This window comes from Lissotriton helveticus, chromosome 5_1 (assembly GCF_964261635.1).
Source record: "Lissotriton helveticus chromosome 5_1, aLisHel1.1, whole genome shotgun sequence".
NCBI lineage: Eukaryota > Metazoa > Chordata > Amphibia > Caudata > Salamandridae > Lissotriton > Lissotriton helveticus.
The window spans coordinates 1778200406-1778221767 of NC_136065.1; the positions used below are offsets into that span (position 1 = coordinate 1778200406).

Genomic DNA, 21362 nt, shown 5'->3' on the forward strand with positions numbered 1-21362 from the left:
CCCTAATTGTGTTCCACTCGGGCTCTGCAAGCCAATAGCCGGAGATTGTTCTCTCTCCCCAAATTCACCTTCAGTGCTAAAGCTCCAGTCATGCTCACCAAATTCAGTATTTTCAATATTTTCGATATTTTGATCTCCAGTCTTCAACATTATATTGCAGTGTTGTTTCAAAGTGTTGCTTTTAATAATCTGCAGCCACATTGGCAGTGTTACTTTGTTGCACCGCCTCCACCGCATGAATAACAAAAGAGGCTAATTAATTTCCATCAACTTCCGAGCCTGCTACGGGAGAAAAGAGCCCGGCTGAAGCACTTGATTTCAGTACCGGCCTCCCCAGCTTCCCATTAACTAATTCACCCTTCTGTGCTTCCATGCTTTGCATTCCTTCAATCCCCCTGTCAAGACCTACAAGCAGTCGGCTTGTCGCCCGAGTACTCCTCGTTGTACCCTTCGGCAGAGCCATGTTTTGCAAGCCTCGATGCTCCCCGGTAACTTGCCAGCACGACTCGGCCAGGAGATGCAACCCTAGCCGTAATGATGAATGCCGGGCCGCCAAGCAAACAGCTACTCTGGTGGATGACAGGCGCCTCAATCCCAACACCTGCATCCAGCTGAGGCTCGTCGGAAGCTCGTCTGAACCCGCACTGCTGAAAGAGGGAAAACAAACTGCTCCCACCTCAGGCCAAGATGTGAAAAATGTTTTAAATGACAATGTGTAGAATTATGATATTACTCCTCACAGCACCACAGATTAAGAACCTTTCACTTTATTGAGAGGTTGCAAGGTTCACATGTGCCTATTTCCGAGTTGGTTGAAAAGTAAAGCAGGCACTGGTCAAAGATTACAGGGTAGTGAAAGCTTTTCACGTTCAGTTGCATTGAAACAAGCTGAGATGAAAGAGTACTTTGACCCGAAACTTCATTCCTATGGAAGGATTTCAATTTAAGAGATTGGGCTTTAGTTACAAATCATAGAAAAGTCAAGAAAGACAATCCAAGTTTTCTGTACCAGTCCAAATTGTAAAAGTCACAAAAGGGTCCATTTTATTACAAGGGAAAGGTTGCTGGAATAGAAGACAACTGGTCAAAATGTCTCCCACCCAGGCTGATATCAAAAATAGGACACAGGCAGAGAGCGAATCTGAATGGCAGACTTAGTTGCAACCACAAGAAGTAATGGATAGTCGTGGTGCTGATCTTTAACTACCAGTAACAACTGCCAATAAGGATTCCAGCAATGCATTTTCTCGTTTCTCCGGAGACAAGAGTACCAAGCAAATTTAGAGATTATGTATTCTACTAACATTTTAATTTGTTTTCTTATAAGGGGGAAGGTCTGGTAAGGTGATGTATAAAATGTTGCTATAGGAATGTTAGAATGTACAGAAAGTATAATGTGAAGGGGATATAAGTGGGTTTCCTAAGGTTCAAGCAGTAAACGGTATGTCAGTTGCTGCCAGGACGTTAGGAGAAGAGGATGTATATAGCTATGCTGTGTCACGGACACTGAAGGTTACAATAAACCTTTACATTCTACATTTGATATGGAGTCTGGTTACTTACTTCTGGCGTCCAAAGGGTCAGGGTCACTCACAGCAATAAAGCATAGAAATACAATAAGCCCACTTCAGTTCCGCAGTCATGGCATCTCGGTATTTGACTGTAAACAAGTAAAGGAGATTTTCTTTCCTAATATATTTTTGGAGGCAAACACAGGAAGGTTTGGATCTTTTTATTTTCCAGAGGGGCTAAATCATCAAGATGTCTAACAACACACTAATTGTATTGGGTAGTGCTTGCCAGGACATATGAGTGAATAAAACAGGAGAAAGAATATATGAAGCAATCATAGCCAAAATGCAGCGATGATCAAAACCAGTTATTTCGTTAGATAGGCCAAATATGTTGCTATTCGTCACTATGAAAGAGAAAGCTATCTGGAATGGTTGAAAAGAAAGGAGGATCTCAAGGATGACTGCTATGGTAGACGAGGGGAGGATGCAGAGACAATGGAGTTCGAGATAGGGTTCTTTGTGAGGGATTCTTGATTATGAAAGACTTGGGGAGAGAAGAGGAGACTTATGGAAGTCAGGGCGATAGAAACAGGATGAGAAGGGGTAACCTGATAAAGTGTGATGCTTTTAGATGCAACACAAGTTGTAATTCCACAATCAGTATGGAATAAAGAAAATGTGGCCAATCGTTATGTACAAGTAACAGGATGAAGCTGTGGCAAATATTCCCCATGCGGTTTAAAAAGGATGTGCATGTGAAAAATTACCTTCAAAGTCCAATATACATAAGCCACTCAGACCGTGAATGTAAAGTGGTTTGAAACAAGAGCGAGTACATTTTTATTTTTAGATACAGGCAGTGCTTAAGAGATGCCAACATAGAGATCCTGTTTATTGACAATAATGCATGTATGTGGTTTATCGGAAATGTGTGCAGGTGCGTGTATGTGGAATGATGTTGCGTTTGTGTCTGCAAATTATTTGCTTATATTCTCAGAGAAACATTGATATAATGAGTGTGTGTGTGCCTGTTGCAGATATTTAGTCAAATGTATTTAATGTGTAGATGTTCATTTGCGTTTATCTTGTGTGGGTTGCTGATTATCACTTCTTTGTGTACTTCTGGATACTGATGCTTTGTAGTAAAGTATCCATTTCAAACAAAATATCTGCTTGAATGTACACATATGTATGTGCAGGCTATGTATTCTTCTAATCTATCAAACAATCACACTTTGGAATATGGTTCTAAACTGACCCCAACTAACTATACATCCACTCTAGGCCCCACCACGCTCAACACACAGAAAAACAAGTGTTTAGAAGACAACCAGATGTGAAATGTCTCCAGAGATGTATAGTGAGCAGAAACACCAATTTCTCCACTCAGCATGAGCAAGAGAACTCCCCCTGCTTCATTTACTGCTATTCAGATCTACTTTTTGGAGTTGGGAGAACACACTGATGCCCTGATCAAGTAAAGTTAGTAGACGTCTGGCCTGGTGAGTGCTAATTAAATAGACAGCATCATAGGCATTGCAGAAGATAGTTGGCATCACAACAGCTTTGCAGGTAGCTTCTGTTACAGGCAGTGGAAGGGACCAATGTAGTTATATGTAACAGCGGTCAGGAGCGATCGCAAGCAGAGAAACAGTTGGCTACAGTTAGGTTATTTTTTTATTTCCTATACAGTGCCGTCTAAGGTAACAGGTGCTTACATATAACACAAACACGAACATAATAGTGGTTGCTACGTTTCACTCCTACATACTGGACGTTTTTGGATTAGACAACACTACACTGTTTCACAGTTTTTGAGGTGATTTTATTTTCACTTTCACGTTTTTTGACAAGATACCTTGCCAACATGGCAATTATTGAATATGCAAGGCAGCTAAAGCTTGAAAGGTTGAGGGAATTACTGTTTAATAAAATACAAATAACAGTAAACATGACTTCTTTCTAGATGTGTTTATTGTAACAGAAAAATACCAGGGGAAAATTGAAGGGCAGCTGCCAGTCACATTAAAATAATGATGATTTTTTACATCCAAAACTGAATACAACACAGAAATCCCACAAGTTAAATACGTAATACAGAATTAAAGCAGTATAACGCTATTCTGATCAGCAGAGCAATGGACACTAAAAGCACATTCCATGAACTACATCCACCCCCTTCATGAGAGCACTATGGTACCCTCTGAGCTGTACTCCAAAATGGTGAACAAAACCAAAAGGGTTACTGTGCAGTTGCATTAAAATAAGCCATACATTTACAACTATAAAAGACTACACATAAATTGAACAACAAGCATTCTGGAGTCAGTATCTTACCCCGTGTAAAGTCGATTATGAATCATATTTATTTTAGACCCAGGTAACTGATCCAATGTGCTTTGAAAATCGCTGATTGCAACTATTCTACAAAAATAAAAATGGGATAAAATCTCTCTCACCTATCTACTGTCAAATGATCATTACGCTTGCTCTAGTTTGACTAATGTTACTGGTCCAATGCTAGCAAAACTGCACCTTTATTTTTTAGGTCGAGCCTACCGTGCATGCGCTGCTCTATGGGGAGACTTCTTGTAATCACTCTAAACTTCTTCTTGTGGGTCTGACTCATCCCACATACTGGATTGGCCTTTGCGTGTGGCATTCAATAATGAAAGCACGCAAATGGCCAAAGGCGGGCGCATGGCCCACCTCTTTGTTTACTGGTCACTCCAACTGCGTTTTGCTGTCGGGAGCGAGCATGGTGTGGGCTGCTGAATTCATATCTGTGCATAGATCGCCGCCTAGTGTTGGGTCCGGATGATTGCACATTGTTGTCCTGGAAAAGTCTTCGAAGTATCACGAGATAGGTGGCTCCTCCCTCGGACTACAGTGCGCATGGGCATCATCTCCATCCTCAGATTGTTCTTTTCCAGCATTGGGTTCGGATGTACTTTTGAGCACTCCAAGTTCGGAATCGAAAGAAACTTTTCAAAAAGTCCCACTCCAACATCAAGGAACAGGAGTATACTCACTATACTTCCTATACTTCCTCATTCCGAAAAAGGACGGTTCTCTCAGACCAATATTGGACCTCAGGCCCCTCAACCTGTACATTTTATCAGAGCATTTTCATATGCTCACTCTCCAACAAGTCTTACCACTGCTGCGCCAGGGAGACTTTCTAGCAACTCTAGACCTCAAAGACGCATACTTTCATATACCAATACACCCTGCTCACAGAAAGTATCTAAGGTTTACTATTCAAGGACAGCACTACCAGTTCAAAGTCCTGCCATTCGGTGTAACAACAGCTCCACGGGTGTTCACCAAATGCCTAGCAACAGTGGCGGCACATCTCAGGAGACAACACATTCATGTGTAACCATATCTGGACGATTGGCTAATACACGCGCCATCGGCCCAGCAATGTGCCAGCCACATGTCAAAGACCATTCATCTCTTGCACAGTCTAGGCATCTCGCTAGACAACCCAAAGTCAAACCTGCAACCCTCCCACATCCAACAGTACCTGGGAGCAACAATAGATACACTAGCAGCAAAGGCATATCCAAACGCAGCACGGATCAACGGAATGCAAATGTTAATCCAAAGGTTCAAACCACAACACTCATTGCCAGCTCGAGTGTTTATGCAACTAATCGGCATGATGGCCTCGTGCATCTTCATAGTCCCTCATGCCAGACTACACATGCGCCGCTACAGGAGTGCCTAGCAAGGCAGGGGAACCAGGCTCAGGGACAATTACAGGACCTAGTGTTGGTGACCAGTCGGGCATACAACTCTCTGCATTGGTGGAATCCACAAAACCTTTGCAAAGGACGACTGTTCCAGGAGCCTGTCCCACAAATAGTGAGAACAGCGGACGCATCCCTGCTAGGATGGGGAGCCCATGTCCTGCATTACACAGTCCAGGGACTATGGACTACACAACACAAAAAGATGCACATCAACCTACTAGAGTTGAAGGCGGTCTTTCTAGCCCTAAAAGCGTTCTAGAAACACTGATGCAACAAGACTGTGTTGATCTGGACGGACAAGATGACAGCTATGTATTATATTCAAAAACAGGGAGGAACACACTCTCCACAGCTGTCGCACCTGGCTCAGAGTGTGTGGAAATGGGCCATTCAGAGGAACGTGTTTCTCATGGCAGAACACCTCCCAGGCAAGGACAATCAAATAGCCGACCTGCTCAGCAGGCACAGTCAACAGATGCACGAATGGGAGATTCACCCCAATGTGCTCCAACCATTCTTCCAGCAGTGGGGACAACCGGAGATAGATCTGTTTGCCACAAGCGAAAACGCAAAATGCCAGTACTTTGCCGCCAGGTTCCCACATTCGCAGTCGCAGGGCAATGCGATATGGATGAACTGGTCAGGCAAATTTGCGTACGCTTTTCCCCCAGCTCCATTAATACCGCTAGTGGCACGCAAAATGCGCCAACATTCGCTGACACTAATCCTAGTTGCTCCCACATGGGCAAGGCTACCATGGTACACAACGTTCCTAGAACTGTCAGTGGTGCCTCATCAAAGACTGCGACTCACACCCAGTTTTCTAACTAAGAACCATGGCGAAATCCAACACCAGACCCACAACAGCTGAACCTGGCGATCTGGCTCCTGAAATCCTAGAGTTTGGATACCTGAACTTGCCTCCAGACTGCATGAATATTATCAAAGAGGCAAGAAGACCCACTACCAGGGCATGTTATGCAACTAAGTGGAAACGTTTCGTCATTTACTGCAGTAACAACGATATAAACCCATTAGATGCCTCTACACAAAACATCATTTGCTATCTCTTGCACCTACAATGTTGCAATTTAGCCTACTCATCCATTAGGATACATTTAGCTGCGTTAGCAGCCTATCTCCAAAACAGGCAAAACCTTTCACTGTTTAGAGTGCCAGCAATTAAAGCATTTATGGAGGGACTCAAACAAGTAATTCCACTAAAACACCCACCTTCACCAGTCTGGAATCTAAACATCATTTTAACCAGACTTATGGGACCACCTTTTGAACCACTACACTCATGCGAACTACAATTTCTTACTTGGAAGGTGGCTTTCCTTATTGCCATTACTTCACTTAGAAGAGTTAGTGAGCTGCAAGCCCTAACTATTCAAGAGCCATTCATTCAAGTACATGCAAATAGAGTAGTTCTCAGAACAAACCCTAAATTCATGCCAAAAGTGGAATCGCATTTTCATATCAATCAAACAATAGAACTGCCAGTGTTCTTTCAAAATCCACAGAAAGTAGCTGAAAGGGCCTTGCATACTATAGATGTCAAGAGAGCTCTGCTATACTATATAGATAGAACTAAGGCATTTCGAAAGAAAACAGTTGTTTGTTGCTTTCTCACCGCAACACAGAGGCAACCCTATTTCAAAATCAGGTATAGCCACATGGATCGTTAATTGCATTTAGATATGTTATTTAAAGGCAAAACGCACCTTAACAGTTCCCCCTAGGGCGCATTCTACACGCAAACTAGGGGCATCCATGGCTTTCCTAGGGAATACTCCTTTACACGATATTTGTAGAGCAGCCACACATACATTTACCAAACACTATTGCGTAGATGTACATTCCAAACAGCAAGCTGCTGTAGGACAGGCTGTTCTCAAAACTCTTTTTCAGACTGCTGCAGCTGACACAGGCAGCCACCGCTAGGGGAGATACTGCTATACATTCTATGCACAGATATGAATTCAGCAGCCCACATGCCTCGAACGGAATATGCTACTTACCAGTATGCATCTGTTCTTGGCATGTAGGGTTGCTGACATTCATATCGCCCACCCTCCTCCCCGGTGCCTGTCGCAGCTGTAGCATTCACTCTTTGCATTTATTTTATTTATTTATTTTGAAAGTTTTATATAGCGCGAACAAGATCTTTGCAGATATCAGAGCGCTTTACACAGCCGGGAATACCAACAAGAGAGTGAAATTAAACGTAATAAGTAGTAGGTACGTGAGAGAGCAAAGTAGTACAGGTACATCAATAATGTAAATATTACAGATAAATGTGTGCATAGATAGTCATTAACGTCAATAATACAGGAGAAATACATAGTCATAGAGTTCGAGCAGAATAATACAGATCGATGTAGAGTCTTTACAGATCCACGCTAATAGGTCAAGTGTATTTGGCCATAAGAATAGATTTTACTTCTTTCTTAAAAAGTGTGATGGAGGAGATGAGCCTGATTTCAGGCGGGAGTGAGTTCCAGATCCTGGGTGCCATTCCTGAGAAAGAGCGTTTATAAGTTTTTTCCTTCCGGAATCTTCGAGGTTTTAGCAGAAGATTGTTTGTGCCTCTAGTGTTTCTAGAGCCGCCAGAGATTGACAGCTTCTGAGTGAGGTATCCGGGAGAGCTCAAGTGTAGAGCCTTGTGTGTCATGCAGGCGAATTTCAGATGTATTCTGGCTTCAAAAGGCAGCCAGTCCAGTGATTTCAAGTCAGGGGAGATATGCGAGTGTTTTTTTGATCCAGTGATGAGTCTCGCTGCAGCGTTTAGAGAAGCTCTTAGGGGTGCAGTAGTGGTTAACGGGAGACCGCAGAGGGTGGTGCTGCCGTATTCAATTCGTGGGATTACTAGTGCTTGTACTGCAGTTTGGAAGTCTTTGGCTGGTAGGAAGGGTTTAAGTTTCCTCAGGGTATTGATTTGGAAGTTCGCTCCCTTAGTAGCCTTGCGGATATGATGCTGCATGTTGAGATTGGAGTCGAGATTTATGCCTAGGGATTTCGCTGAATCCACTATGGTGGGTTGGACATTGAGTGCAGTTAACTGTTTAAGCCAGGTTTGAGTGGTAGAGATCTTCGCGGGAGGTGAGATCAGCAGGAATTCTGTTGTCAGAGCATTCAGTTTGAGATGATTATCAGCAAGCCAGGATTGGGTGCTTCTGATCGTTGAGTTCAGGAGTAAGATGTCATTGGGGGATTGTAATTTGAGATATATTTGGGTGTCATCTGCGTACATGTGAAAAAGTACATTGGATGCTTGTAGCAAGGTGGTGAGAGGTTCCATAACTAGGTTGAACAAAGTTGGTGATAGGGAGGATCCTTGGGGGACGCCTAACGAAACAGGTATTGGAGAGGACATCAGGTGGTTACTTTTGAATTTCTGCGACCTGTTGTGTAAAAAGGAGGTAAACCACTTGAGAACAGTCCCAGAAAGACCCATTCTTGTGTTCAAAAGATCGAGTAACTTCTCATGTTTAACAATGTCGAATGCTGAAGAGAGATCAAGAAGGATGAGGAGGCAGGTATCACCTTGATCTAGGATTTGAAGGGCGTCGTCAATTATGTGAGTCATAGCAGTTTCAGTGCTGTGTCCTGCTCGGAAGCCTGATTGATCTGTTTGATCTCCTCAACCCTTATCAATGTGTTTAGTCAGTTGTAGTTGTGTGCATTTTTCCAATAGTTTGGCGAGAGTGGGAATATTGGTGATGGGACGGTTTTTGTTTAGGTCGGATGGGTCGGCAGTAGGTTTCTTTAGCAAAGGTGTGACTTGTCCAACTTTGAGGGAGTCAGGGATGGTTCCTTCTTGGAGCGAGCTGTTGATAATTTTAGTCCAGAGTGGAAGGAGCAGTGGGGTGAAGTCTTTGACAGCGTTAGCAGGGAGGGGATCCGTAAGGTGATTGGAAGGTTTCAAGGTGCTGAGCAGTTTGCCTATTTCTTCTTCGGAGTAGGTTTCAAAGGATGACCATGTTGCATTGTTTTTAGGTTCGGTGGGTGTTATGCAGTTGAGTGTGGTGTGGAGTCTTGCGTCAGTGCGGAGATCATTCTTTATGTTGTCAGTTTTTTGGGTAAAGAAAGCGGCGAAGTCTTCACAGGCGGGTGCTTCGTACAAGGTACTGAGAGGTTGGGGTTGTTCCTTGGCTTGTGTTCTGATTAACTCAAACAGTTTTCTTGGGCGGTTTTTTGCTTGGTCGAGCTGGAGGCTGAAGAAGTTTGCTTTTGAGCGCTTTATTTTCCTGAAGTAGGCGTTTCTCTTTTTCTTCAGGGTTTTCAGGTGCAGTGCAGAGGGAGCTGCCCTCCAGGTGCGTCTGCCATTCGCATGGCTCGTCTATCTTCATTGAGACTCCCATCGTACCATGGATTGGAGATTTTAGTGGAGACTCTTTTTAGCTGCATGGTAGCAGCCTCATTAATTATTGAGGTCATGGTGTTGAGATAGTGGTCAGTCAGGGATTTGACATCCGTAGCGCCCGTAGGCGGGAGTAGGAGGTCGCGGCTGTTCGGGGGTAGGGAGTATGGGTTGAGTTTTTTCAGGTCTCTTTTCCAGACTTTAGGTCTGGAGGATTGAACCGAGTTGAGTTTGACTTTTTCATTGATGTGGAATGTGACAATATGATGGTCTGACCAGTCACAGGGTTGGATAGACTCAAGTTGAATAGCGTCCTCTTTGGCGATGATAAGGTCGAGGATAGAACCTTTCTCGTGGGTCGGGCTGTTGCATAATTGAGTGAGGTCCAGGGCGTTGAGGAAGCTTTTAAGACTATTTACCACCGTATCATTGAGATCATTCCAATGGAGGTTGAAGTGACCAAGGTATATTTGGGTGAGCTGTCGTCCAGCGTTGGTTGAAATCATGTCCATGATTTGTTGGGCGAAGATGAGGTTGTCTCTGGGTGGGTGGTAAATGCCATGAAGAGAACATATGGTTTTGCCATCACTGATGATATCGAGGCAGATGTATTCGTAGGAAGTTGGAGAGGGTAGGGAAGGCGCGGAGACTTTCAGAACAGAAAGGCTGTTCCTGTATATGCATGCGATTCCGCCACCTATCTTGCCAGACCTGTCAAGCCTAATGATGTGGTAGTTGGGAGGAACCAGAATGTCCATTATAGGTGTAGAAGATTCGGTTAGCAAGGTTTCAGTCAGGATGATTAGGTCATGGACATCTCTTACTGTACTATACTCCATCTCTGCCACAATGGCAAAAAACAATCTGAGGATGGAGAGGATGCCCATGCGCATTGTAGTCCGAGGGAGGAGCCACCTATCTCGTGATACTTCGAAGACTCTTCCAGGACAACAATGTACAATCATCCGGACCCAACACTAGGCGGCGATCTATGCACAGATATGAATGTCAGCAGCCCTACATGCCAAGAACAGATGCATACTGGTAAGTAGCATATTCCTTATTCTTCTTTGGACAACTAGTCGTGTAACAGTGACACCTACCATCCGCATGTCTCTGGTCGCTCCTAGCTGATTCACTTGCTCAAGGGCAACTTTCAGGAAACAACAGTGAATATAGTCGGAAAAAAGTGTCAGTTTTCAAGATTGTAATACACCTTTCGAGTCAATATTCCTTTAGAATATACCTGCCAAGAACTCCTTTCACAAGCTGGAAAGAGAAACTGGCGGACAAAATCTACAACGAGGTGGAAGCTCAAATGCCTTCTCCAGCTGGTAACAAGCACTTTAAGTTCTCTATTTTTATTTATTTGCGATGCAGCCTCTTGGATTTTATCAGCATTTTTAGATCGATTTACACAGAACAGTTAAAATACTAGGAAATCTAGTGGTTTCGTATCTGTAACAACCTCTTTGTGCGTGCGCTTTGTGTGCGCTCGTATATGGCAATCGTTAACACGTAGTTGAAAATACCACCATTAGGACACACTCATTGTTTGTTGGCTAAGTCTTCTTTCCTCATCAAACTCCTTACAAAACAAGCCTTTGCAATGCAATAGGTCATTGCTTGTTTTGTTTGCTGCTAATTATCTCCAGAACAGTTTATGTGCATGTGTCTGTTCCTTGTGTATATATGCCACCAGACTGATTTAGGCAGATGACTTCCGATATTCGTAAGCAAAACTGGCTTTGTTTTAGCCCTCCCCAGCCTGAAATCGCCCCTGCTTCAAAAAAGAAGTCCATGGGGGAAAATATGTGGCCCTGATTTTTTAAAATTAAATATACCACTTTCCTGTTGTGAAACACTGGCATGTATGTTTATGTAAGTTTCCTGACGAAGTTTGCACTCCCTGTAACGTGACTAAGGGGGGTTAAATTGCCTGATGCAGAAATCTTAGTGAAACTTGCAACTCACGTGGGCCTTGTCCAGTAAAGTATTTCAGGGCATGGGGTTAATGTGCTGAAAGCAGAGCTCTTGGGGATGGGGGTGGGGTTAATGGGCTGAAAGCAGAGCTCTGTGTATGAGCTTAAGTTTAAATATGTTTAGTCTGTATTTATTATGCTCGGTTAGAGTGGACCCTGGTACAGTCGTAACTGTACCCCCTAGGCGTACACAGGCTGTCTGGCAGAAGCTTGAGATGGCATTGGCGTGAGTCCAGGCAAAGGGCAGCTGCAGTCACTGTCTAATTAGCCTAGCCGAAGATCAAAGTGAAAATACAAAAAGGGCACCCATAAATAAGACAACCTGGCAACACTTTCTTCAGGGCTGCCAAGGGCTTCATGTTATGCCTTACTCCTGACCCAATTTAAAAAATTTTTTTTTTTTTTTAACTCCCAGTCATTTCTTATTGACTAGCTTGTAGTTGCAAGCCTCCCTGTGTAATTCTGAGACTACAAATACCAGAATGCAAAGGAGGGTTTGGTGAAAGTCAGGCCTGATTGGTGTTGTCACACATATTATGGGTCACTTATTAACTTTTCATCTCACTCTCAGGATAATCACTTTATATCCCTCCAAAACCGTTATGCGGCTCTTTCAGGCTTGGAGGGAGTGGATTGACTCTACCATAAGTCCGTTGTATACGACACTGCTGGCAGATTGCCGGCTGTGTCTTCTACAATTACTGAATCAAAGTGTACGCTCGATTCCCTCGAACCCCAGTTAAACTATATTGAGTCCCTGGTTCCTGATGGCCTTGTTGCTTCCTATCCTGGGGATACTATCCTAGCCCATGGGTCAAAGATTACGAGTCCGCATATTGTAAGTCCTGCCCAGAGGGAGGGGGTAACTAACATGGGTAATATGCATCCCTGGAAGTTCGAAGTCCCAACTAGCAACATGCATAACATCAAAAATAGTGTAGACAGGGGACTACTCCCTAACTCCAGTGCTAAAGGTTTAGCCCCAGCTCACAATAATATTAATCTCCTCTCATGGAACATAGCAGGGCTACAAAAAAAGTTGGCCATCCCCGAATGGAACGACTTTATAGACAAATTTAATATCTGTATGTTCCAAGAGACGTGGAGCGTGACCCCAATTTACAAAAATGGGTATGCCACATACTTCATTCCAGCAATTACGGAGGGGAGAGGACGCCCTTCGGGTGGCCTACATGTATGGATTAGCGTGTCACTAAATTGGGCTGTAACCGTCCATAACCTACCCTCAGAGGATATATTATATTTAACTCTTAAAGGTTTGAGTGGAGGTAAAACTTTAGAATTATTTTGCGTATACGCAAGGGGTATCTAGGGTGGCAAATCATCACCGACATTAGAGCTATTGGACTCAACATTAGCTGATATCTCGCCTAGGACACAAGTGATAGTTGGGGGCGATTTTAACTGTACATATGAACCCCTAGCCGATGGCGAGGTATTAGGTCTTAGCGTAGATGATTGGAACCAGGCTATTCCTACCTTATCCCTGGAACCTATTAAGAAATGGACGGCTAGAGCAATTCAAATGAACGCTCTAACGTTGGAACGTAATTTAAGGGCACTGAATGGGAGGACTGTGTCTGACCCTAATGGGGCTATGACATTCAATAGAATAGGTAGACAATCTCAAATTGATTACATATTATTGAATACCCAATCATGGAATAACTTGGTGGATATGGAGGTCGTACAATCACAGGATAGTGATCACAATCCACTCTGTATGGAAATTAATTGGGGACCCGAGAAGGGAATTAGGAGCGGACCACTGATGATCACTAAGGAAGTGACCCCTACAAATTGTAACCGGAAGCTGAAGTGGAGTAGGGTAAAATGTGAAGAGGGTAAACTAAATAACATTAAGGAGCTTGTTGTAGCAGGAACTACAGCCCTTTCACTTTGTGGGCTAGTCCAGCCTAATACTTTAGATCTTACATTGACTGATTCGTATAAGACCATGATGGATAAAATTAGTATGCTTTTCATCATAGGTGATAGTAGGGGACAGATTAGATCTAAACAAAAAACCCCGAATGGCAATCCTTGGTATACGGTTGAGTGTAGGAAAAAAAGGAAATTAATTACAAAATCTATAAAAAGTAAAGTCACTGCTGCAGTAAGATTAGACAGAAAATAGTATGGCAGGGCTATTAAAGTAGCCAAGAGGGAATGGGAGGAGGAACATTGGCAGCAACTTAAGTTAGCTGCCAATGGAAAAGACTCAACTCTATTCTGGAATCTGATCAAGGAATTAGACCGGAGAGGGACAGAGCCAATAACTAATCACATCACTGAATCACAGTGGCACTCCCATTTTGTAAAATTGTATTGTGGAGAAGAAGATCTAGGACCATCAAAGAGGTTACATAATGAATTGAATTCGGAGGCTATAAAACAGATGGAAGTCTTCACCCCTCGGGAAGTGCAGGATGCAATCACAAATATAAAACCAGGCAAGGCTGCCCGGCAGGATGGGTTGCCGGGTGATTTGCTTCTGCATGACCCGGATTTATGGACCAATTTCATAGTCCTTGTAATGAACCTAATTTTGTATGGACACCCCGTACCGGAATCATGGAGGGGTGCGGAGTTTGTTACCATATATAAAAAAGGGGATAGGGAGGACCCTGCCAACTACAGACCTATAAGTCTGATCGATACAATTCAGAAGGTAGTTGGCAGGGTCATCGTGACTAGAATAGAGACATGGATTAATGATAATAATATCTTGACACACTTTCAGGCGGGTTTTAGGCAGAATGTGGGCACGATGGACCAGGTTTTCAGGTTCTGTGCAGTGTACTGGAAGACGGTGTCCATCGCGATGGGCAGCCTATACTTAGCCTTTATAGATCTCAAAACCGCATTCGATGTCATTCCCCGTGACAAGCTTTGGAAGGTTTTGTCGGATATGATGCTTCCCTGTCACCTCTTGCAGATGGTTGTTAGATTCCACGAGGGCAATTATGCCAGAATCCGTTGGGGGAGTCGGGGCCAGTTAACAGAGAGGGTGCCAGTTAGCAGAGGGGTTCGCCAGGGCTGTGTGATGGCCCCGACATTGTTCTCCCTCTTTATCAATGGGGTGGTAGACCATTTGAGGGAGGACCCTGCCGATGCCCCAGTCCTGGCCGGGGAAAAAACACCTACCCTACTCTTTGCGGACGACACCCTCCTGATGTCCAAAACCCCATCGGGTCTGCAGAAACTTCGACTGCTTTAGTTAATTTTGCAATGAACGAGGGCTAACTGTAAATACTGCAAAAACAAAACTGATGGTTTTATCTTCTAAAAAAAAGTAAGGAATATTACCCTTACCCTAAATGGGTCAGTTCTAGAGGTGGTGGAAGAGTTTGACTACCTGGGAGTAAGGCTGAGTAATAATATGAAATGGGACTCCCACGTAGCAAAAATGCTTCTAAACCTAAAAAGGGTCTCCGGAATTATCCTGAGGAACCAACGGTTGTCCATCAGTAGGCCAATAGCTGCAACCCTTGCGGTCTACGAAGGAAAGGCACTGGCCTCTGCGGTCTATGGCTCAGAACTGTGGGGGTGTGAGAATGTAAGGGATTTGACAATAGCCGAGAATAAGTTCGTGAGAGATTTGGTCTCACTTCCTTCATCAACCCCATTGAAACCCCTGTTTATTGACATGGGCAAGCGATCAATTGCCGACAAAGTACGCCTCCACCCTTTACTGTTTTGGGTGCGCCTGAGAAGGACACCTGAGTTATCAAAATATGCCTTGGTATTGGATGAGCTGATTGCCCTGAATGTCTCAAATAAGTTAAAATGGCTAAACAATCTGAGACAGTTGGTTGTGAGCTTAGGAATGGTCGAATTCTGGAACTCCCAGTACCCGCCCAATAAACAAATTGATAAGAAAATATATTGGGAGTGGGTTGGCTCCGAGGAATTAAAAAGTACAAAGTGGGGGCAGTTGACAAACCAATTCCTTGAGCATAAGCCAATGAGGAGGTTAGAGCCCTTTTTGGAATACATACAAATTCCAAGAGACAGATACCTCTTCTTGAAGATGAGATATGGTATACGCCCCCTTAAAAAGTTCATAGAGGGGTGGAAAGGAGTGAGGGACCACGATCTCACTTGCCCTGGCTGCCCATGTAAGAAAGAATCCCTGCCACATTTCCTGTTTGCTTGTAAGGCTTACAAGCTTCCTAGAGCAAGATGGTTGAAACCTGTGTGCAGGGAAATGGGCGTCAGAGATTTTAGCGTTGTGCTGCGTATTTTTTTATCTGATACTACATCACTGTATATTGTTTGTGGGATTGAAAAGTACTTGGCCAGTGCTTGGCTCATTCGGTCTAAATTGTTATGCAATATTCTAAACTAAATGCCTACCCCTTTAGACGATTGAAATTTATAGGAATGCACCTTCTTTGTAACCATTTTTTTTAAATTGTAAATACTTTTTAAAATTTTTTAAGAGATGACGATTGTAATACTTGTAATTTGGTTTTATGTATATTTATGTTCGTACTTTTATGATATGAAATATATCTAATACAGTATTACACACACACACTTTTCATCTCATCTCTCCCACCTGACACTTTCCTTCTCCTACAAACCCTCTCTCTTCCTTTCCATTTTCCTCTACCTTTCTCTCTTCCTCTGTCTTCACATTAATTGACTCGCTTTCTCTCACTGGATTATCTCCCACCAGTCTGTGTCTCACTTTGTTCCCCTACGACCACTTGCATTTCCAATATACCCACTATCATGATGAGTGGCCAGGCCATGTGTTTTCTTTTTCTGGGACTTGTTTTTTTAATTTTCACATTATTACTGTGGCCTGCAAGTCCCAGCATGCGCTGTTGGAGATTTCTGAATCTCTGTATCTTGGCTTAGATGTGTTATACACCTGCCTCTCTCATTCTTTATAATGTGTGTGATCGAACCACCAGCCTCCATTCTCGCTTACAGCTTTCTTTCCACTATATCTCCTACTCTATCGCCCCTACTTTTATTGGTCACTGTGCAGCACCTTCCAAAGCTTCTCTTCCCTTCGCTCCAAGCTTTCTTCCTCATTCGGCTTTTTTGTCCCTCTAATTATCCTGTTGCCCTTTTCCATATTTCTCTCGCTCCCACTTCTCCCTCTGACTTCTCTTCCCTCTCTCTCCTTCTGTCTCACCACTTGTTTCCTTAACTTTTGTAAGTCTCTTTTTTACTCTCCCACCCTTGACCCTCCCACACATCTCCTTTCTCTCTCTTTTTTCTAGCTCGCCCACCAGCCTCTCTCCATTATGAACTTCTCCAACAACCTTCCCCCAGCATTCTGTCCCACCTCTCCCCATAACCCCTCTGCAGTGGTGTCATGCAAAATGATGGGTTACCTGAAGAGTATGGCGAGGGCCCCCAAGACTCATGTATCTTGGAGATTTATTAGGCCCTAGGCTAAACTGTTTTAGGGACCTAAGGTTTCCCACCCCTTGGCCACCCCCATGCGGGTGTTGTAGGCACCTGTTACAACACTGCAACCATTTTCTCCCACCTTTTGGTCTCCATAATCTCATCCCTCTCACTGTCCCACCTTTTTCACTCACCGAGGTCTCTCCGACTTGCTGCTCCTATAAATGTTAACTGAGGCAAGCATCTATTCCTGAATCAGACTGCATGACCCAGTGTGTAGGAATTGTATAGCTCTTCAATCCCTGGTGGCGCAGCACCCAGGATAATATGCTGCATGGCTAAACACTAATACTGTCCCGAAGGCGAGACCGTTTGGCTTTGCCAATGCTTGTTGAACTAAATACTTCTTACTGAGCCAAGAACTCTAAAAGTGGTTTCGGCATAAGCCTAAGAAAGCTACTGAAAAGACTACATGTGTAAAGTGTACTAGAAGGTGATACTGTAAAATAGGTCACTCTAGTATTAGATCAACAGCATGTATTAAATATCTTAATATTTATGGAGACTTGACAGTGTGCATGGTTATATAAAAGTACAACAATACATACATCATGAATCTTAAAAGGGAAGAGAAGAAAGTCAGGGATAGGTAAATCACAGCAGAGTAAGAAAAGAAAATGATCATTCTTACTACACACCGCTCCTTTAATCGCTGCCTCCACTGAAGATTTTGGCATATTCTTGGCTCGACATTGTTCCAAAAGTTGTGACAAACTTACATTAAATTCTGGGTTGGAGCCGCCTTCTGCAAGAAAATGTATACTACAATCAAACAACTGTCGATCTTACAAATATGCAATGTCAGGTCTTGAAAAATCTACTCGCCCACTTGCTATGGCAAGTCAGATTTTATGAGGGTGAGCTGTTTTTAGGGCCTACTGTCCAGTTTTGGTTAGAGAGCTCGAGCTGGCAACAAACAGATGTTCTGTTCATTCAGAAAGGGAATGAGCAATAAAGATGCTATTAAATCTTGTTTTTATCTTCTCGCATTGCTATGCATTCAAAGACAGAGGTCAAATATCAGCTTCTAACTTGCTACAAATTGCTGCTTATTTTATCCTGGAGACTGTTTTTTTTTATTACTCTGACTGCAAAGTTAGAGGATTTTGTAAAGTGAACGGTCTTTCAATTATAGCTAAAGGAAAGGCTGTAGGTGGTCAGTTTTTCTCTAACAGACAGCACGTTTAAATAACTTGTAAATGAACAGTACAAATATTTCAAAATATATCAGCAAATAGGAAAGCAATTTTTTTGTAAATCAGAAGTGTGATGGAAGCAAAGATTTTAAAAGGATCAAAACAAATCAGAACTTTACTTGTTGATGTACAAATGATACATATTTGCAGAAACCCGATTTCCAAACATTATCGTTTGTACACTATTTAGTAAAACTGCATGTAAATGTGAAATGTTGAGGCCATTTTATTGGGAAATGTGCTGACTGTAAATGACAGTGTGCTACCTCATCATGCTTTAGTAATACATGTATTAAAAGGGAGACTTTTTAAACGAGAACTGAAAAAGATTCTGCCTCGCCCTAATGTCAATGCTGTTAGTAAACGAAGAAAACCTCAAGGGTCATGTCTACCCTATGTGAATTAGATTCACAAAATACATGGAGAAAAAGATTAGGCTATTAAACAAAAGAGTTTTTTGTACAGAAGGCATACTGAACTCACATATTTCAAGGTGCTCTTATCTGCGATAATGAAGATAAAGCCGGTTTGATAACACTAAATATTTGCCCAGGATCTCACAATTTGAGATTAGTTTATGGGTCAAGAGCATCACAGTTAGGCAGAGTAAATTATTCAGATCACTCGACTTGCAGGCATGGTAACAGTTGTATGATTTTTAAGGTCTGGTATGTAGGAGAAGAGCAGGTCACAATGGCACTACTGCCTATCTTATACAAACTGTTGGTGGAGTGCTGATCTCAATAAAACTGCTGGCATCTCCATACAACAATTTTTTAACTACAGTCACTTTTATGGTGAACAAAAATCAAACCTAGTATATATATATATATATATATATATATATATATATATATATATATATATATATATATATATATATATCAAGAAGTAGAGGTCAGACCATTGCTTAATTGCGATGGAATCTGAAGTAAACACATAATATAAATCACTTTGAGCCTATGAAAGTCAATGCGCCCTCACTGTAATATCTGGGTTTGCTCTAAACTAATTAGGAAGATGCAAAATATATGTATATTCTAAAGAGTTACGTTTTGTGCATCAAAGGTACTCAACCATGCTCACAATCACATTCCATTAATGGCTTGGTGCCAGTTCATACATTTCTTTAGCACTCGATATCGCTCACACTGCTAAGTAAAATGGTGACTTGTTCAGGTTCAAGTAAGCAGAGCAGGTTTTAGAGCTCACTTATGTGCACACCCCTGTGCTATATCAAAGTTATCAAAAGTAAAGCTTGGATGACTGGGGGATTGGCTCACAGATGTCCTTGTTCCTATTGTGCATCCACGCCTGTAGATTGTTGGATGTGCTAAAATCGTCCAACAACTGTATCACGGTATGCTGAAATATTGACAGAGGTCCCACACATTGTTAAATTAAGGGCTATGATCCCATCTGTGACAAGGATTGTGAAAAGATGGACATACTCTGACTATTTAGTCAGAACGACAGCTCAAGTTAAGGTTGCAGTTCACACACATCCCAAAAGGTAGTCTTCCAGTACATTAACGTTAACAGTCTTGCTGTGCTGGTTGACACGAAGACTTGAATATGTATATATTTTAGATATGGGACTGCTGTTAGAATGCAAAAAGGCATAGAAAGCAGCTATCTATTTGATTACATTGACGCCAAAGCATTAGTCGATCTTTTCTGCCTTGGGTTTTACTGCCCTGGCTTGAGGTTCATAAGGGGATCCACCTGAGTCCACATGTATCCCACACAAGACCTAGTAACGAACTGGAATACCTTTCCTCACATGTAGACAAAATCATTGCTCAACATGGCAGTTGTGATCTGAAAGCAACCTGGGGCTTTCGGTGATATTTTTCCATAAACCTTGACTGACATTACAGTTTTAATGGCACTGTTCTTTAATTCGCTGCATTTGTGCAGCTGGGCCAATAAGGATAATTACAAATATAGAAGACTGCTCAAGACCGATCCTTTTTGGTTAGTACCATATAACAGAAATTTCAAACCCATTTGATTTCTTTTTTTTTCTTCAGAACAATGTAATGAACGTAACGTTATTTAAAAAAAAAAATAAAGTCAAGGTATTTTAAATAAAAATAAATAATGTATCATAAAATGTATCTTTATTTATATATAACTTTTGTAACATTAAATTAAAATAATGCTTGGGGGCATTTTTGGCTGCAGTAACTTTAGAAGTGCAGTTTGTGAATTGCAATGGGCATACTGTTTTGTGTATGGAAATAAGTATTTCCTATTTAACAGCCACTCCCCCTGTTCCTCCCACATTTACTACTATGGGCCCAACTATGATCTCGCTAAGAAAGCCCTCCATACGACTGATCCGGAGGGCTTTCCTAGCAAATTGTACTCTGCGAGTCCGAGCGACTGAGTACTATGCACCTGTATGGTGACGGACTTGGTCGCTCAGACTCCCATTGAACTCTATGGGAGCCTATATACTGAACGCATACACAGGCTCCTATAGCAAAAAGGGGGGAAATGGTACACCCTGTGGCGGGGACCCCGTGGTGCCCTTTACACTGGGCATGCATGGGAAGGGGGGACCCATGGGTACCCCGAGAGATTCAGAAGGCCCGGGGCGAAGGGGGGTCCGCTCAGCACCGTGAAGTCCGATTCCCACAGCCGTTTCGTCTTGCTGAGACAGAGTCGATAACGCTGTCCAAATCGTGCATCATACTTGCTCGTTCGGAAGCCGGCTCCATTGCGCGGCATGATTTGGCTGCGAAACGAGTCGGACTGACAGGATCGGGTTCGGAAACGCTTTGGTCGACGCAGACAAGATCTTCGCATCGTACTTGGTTGTTTGGAACAGGGGATGATTCGGTCGGAAACGCAGGCTCTGAATCAGATTTGCTTGTTCCGGAACCCGGCTGGAGGCCTTCCTAATGAGATCGTACTCAGGCCACGAGTGAGGATGTCTCCATAGAAAAGATAGGAGTAATGGAGATTTCCACTTGTAGGTTTGTGAATTACATTGTGTACTAAGTAAGTAGTATTGCATTGTGTACTAACTACTTTGAATACTACAACATGCAGTTTGTCAATCAGGAACTCAGTGTTCCAGGTAAGAC

The 21362-nt window shown here is 42.8% G+C and overlaps 1 protein-coding gene across 2 annotated transcripts in view; it reads right to left on the minus strand.

Moving 5' to 3' along the window:
• Positions 1-21362, minus strand: part of TACO1 (translational activator of cytochrome c oxidase I) — a 97830-nt gene that overhangs the window by 20265 nt on the left and 56203 nt on the right. For both annotated transcript variants that reach the window (XM_078645070.1, XM_078645069.1), the window contains exon 3: positions 17710-17816. In XM_078645070.1, coding sequence (XP_078501196.1) covers positions 17710-17816 — 107 coding nt within the window. The remainder of the gene's footprint in view (positions 1-17709; positions 17817-21362) is intronic.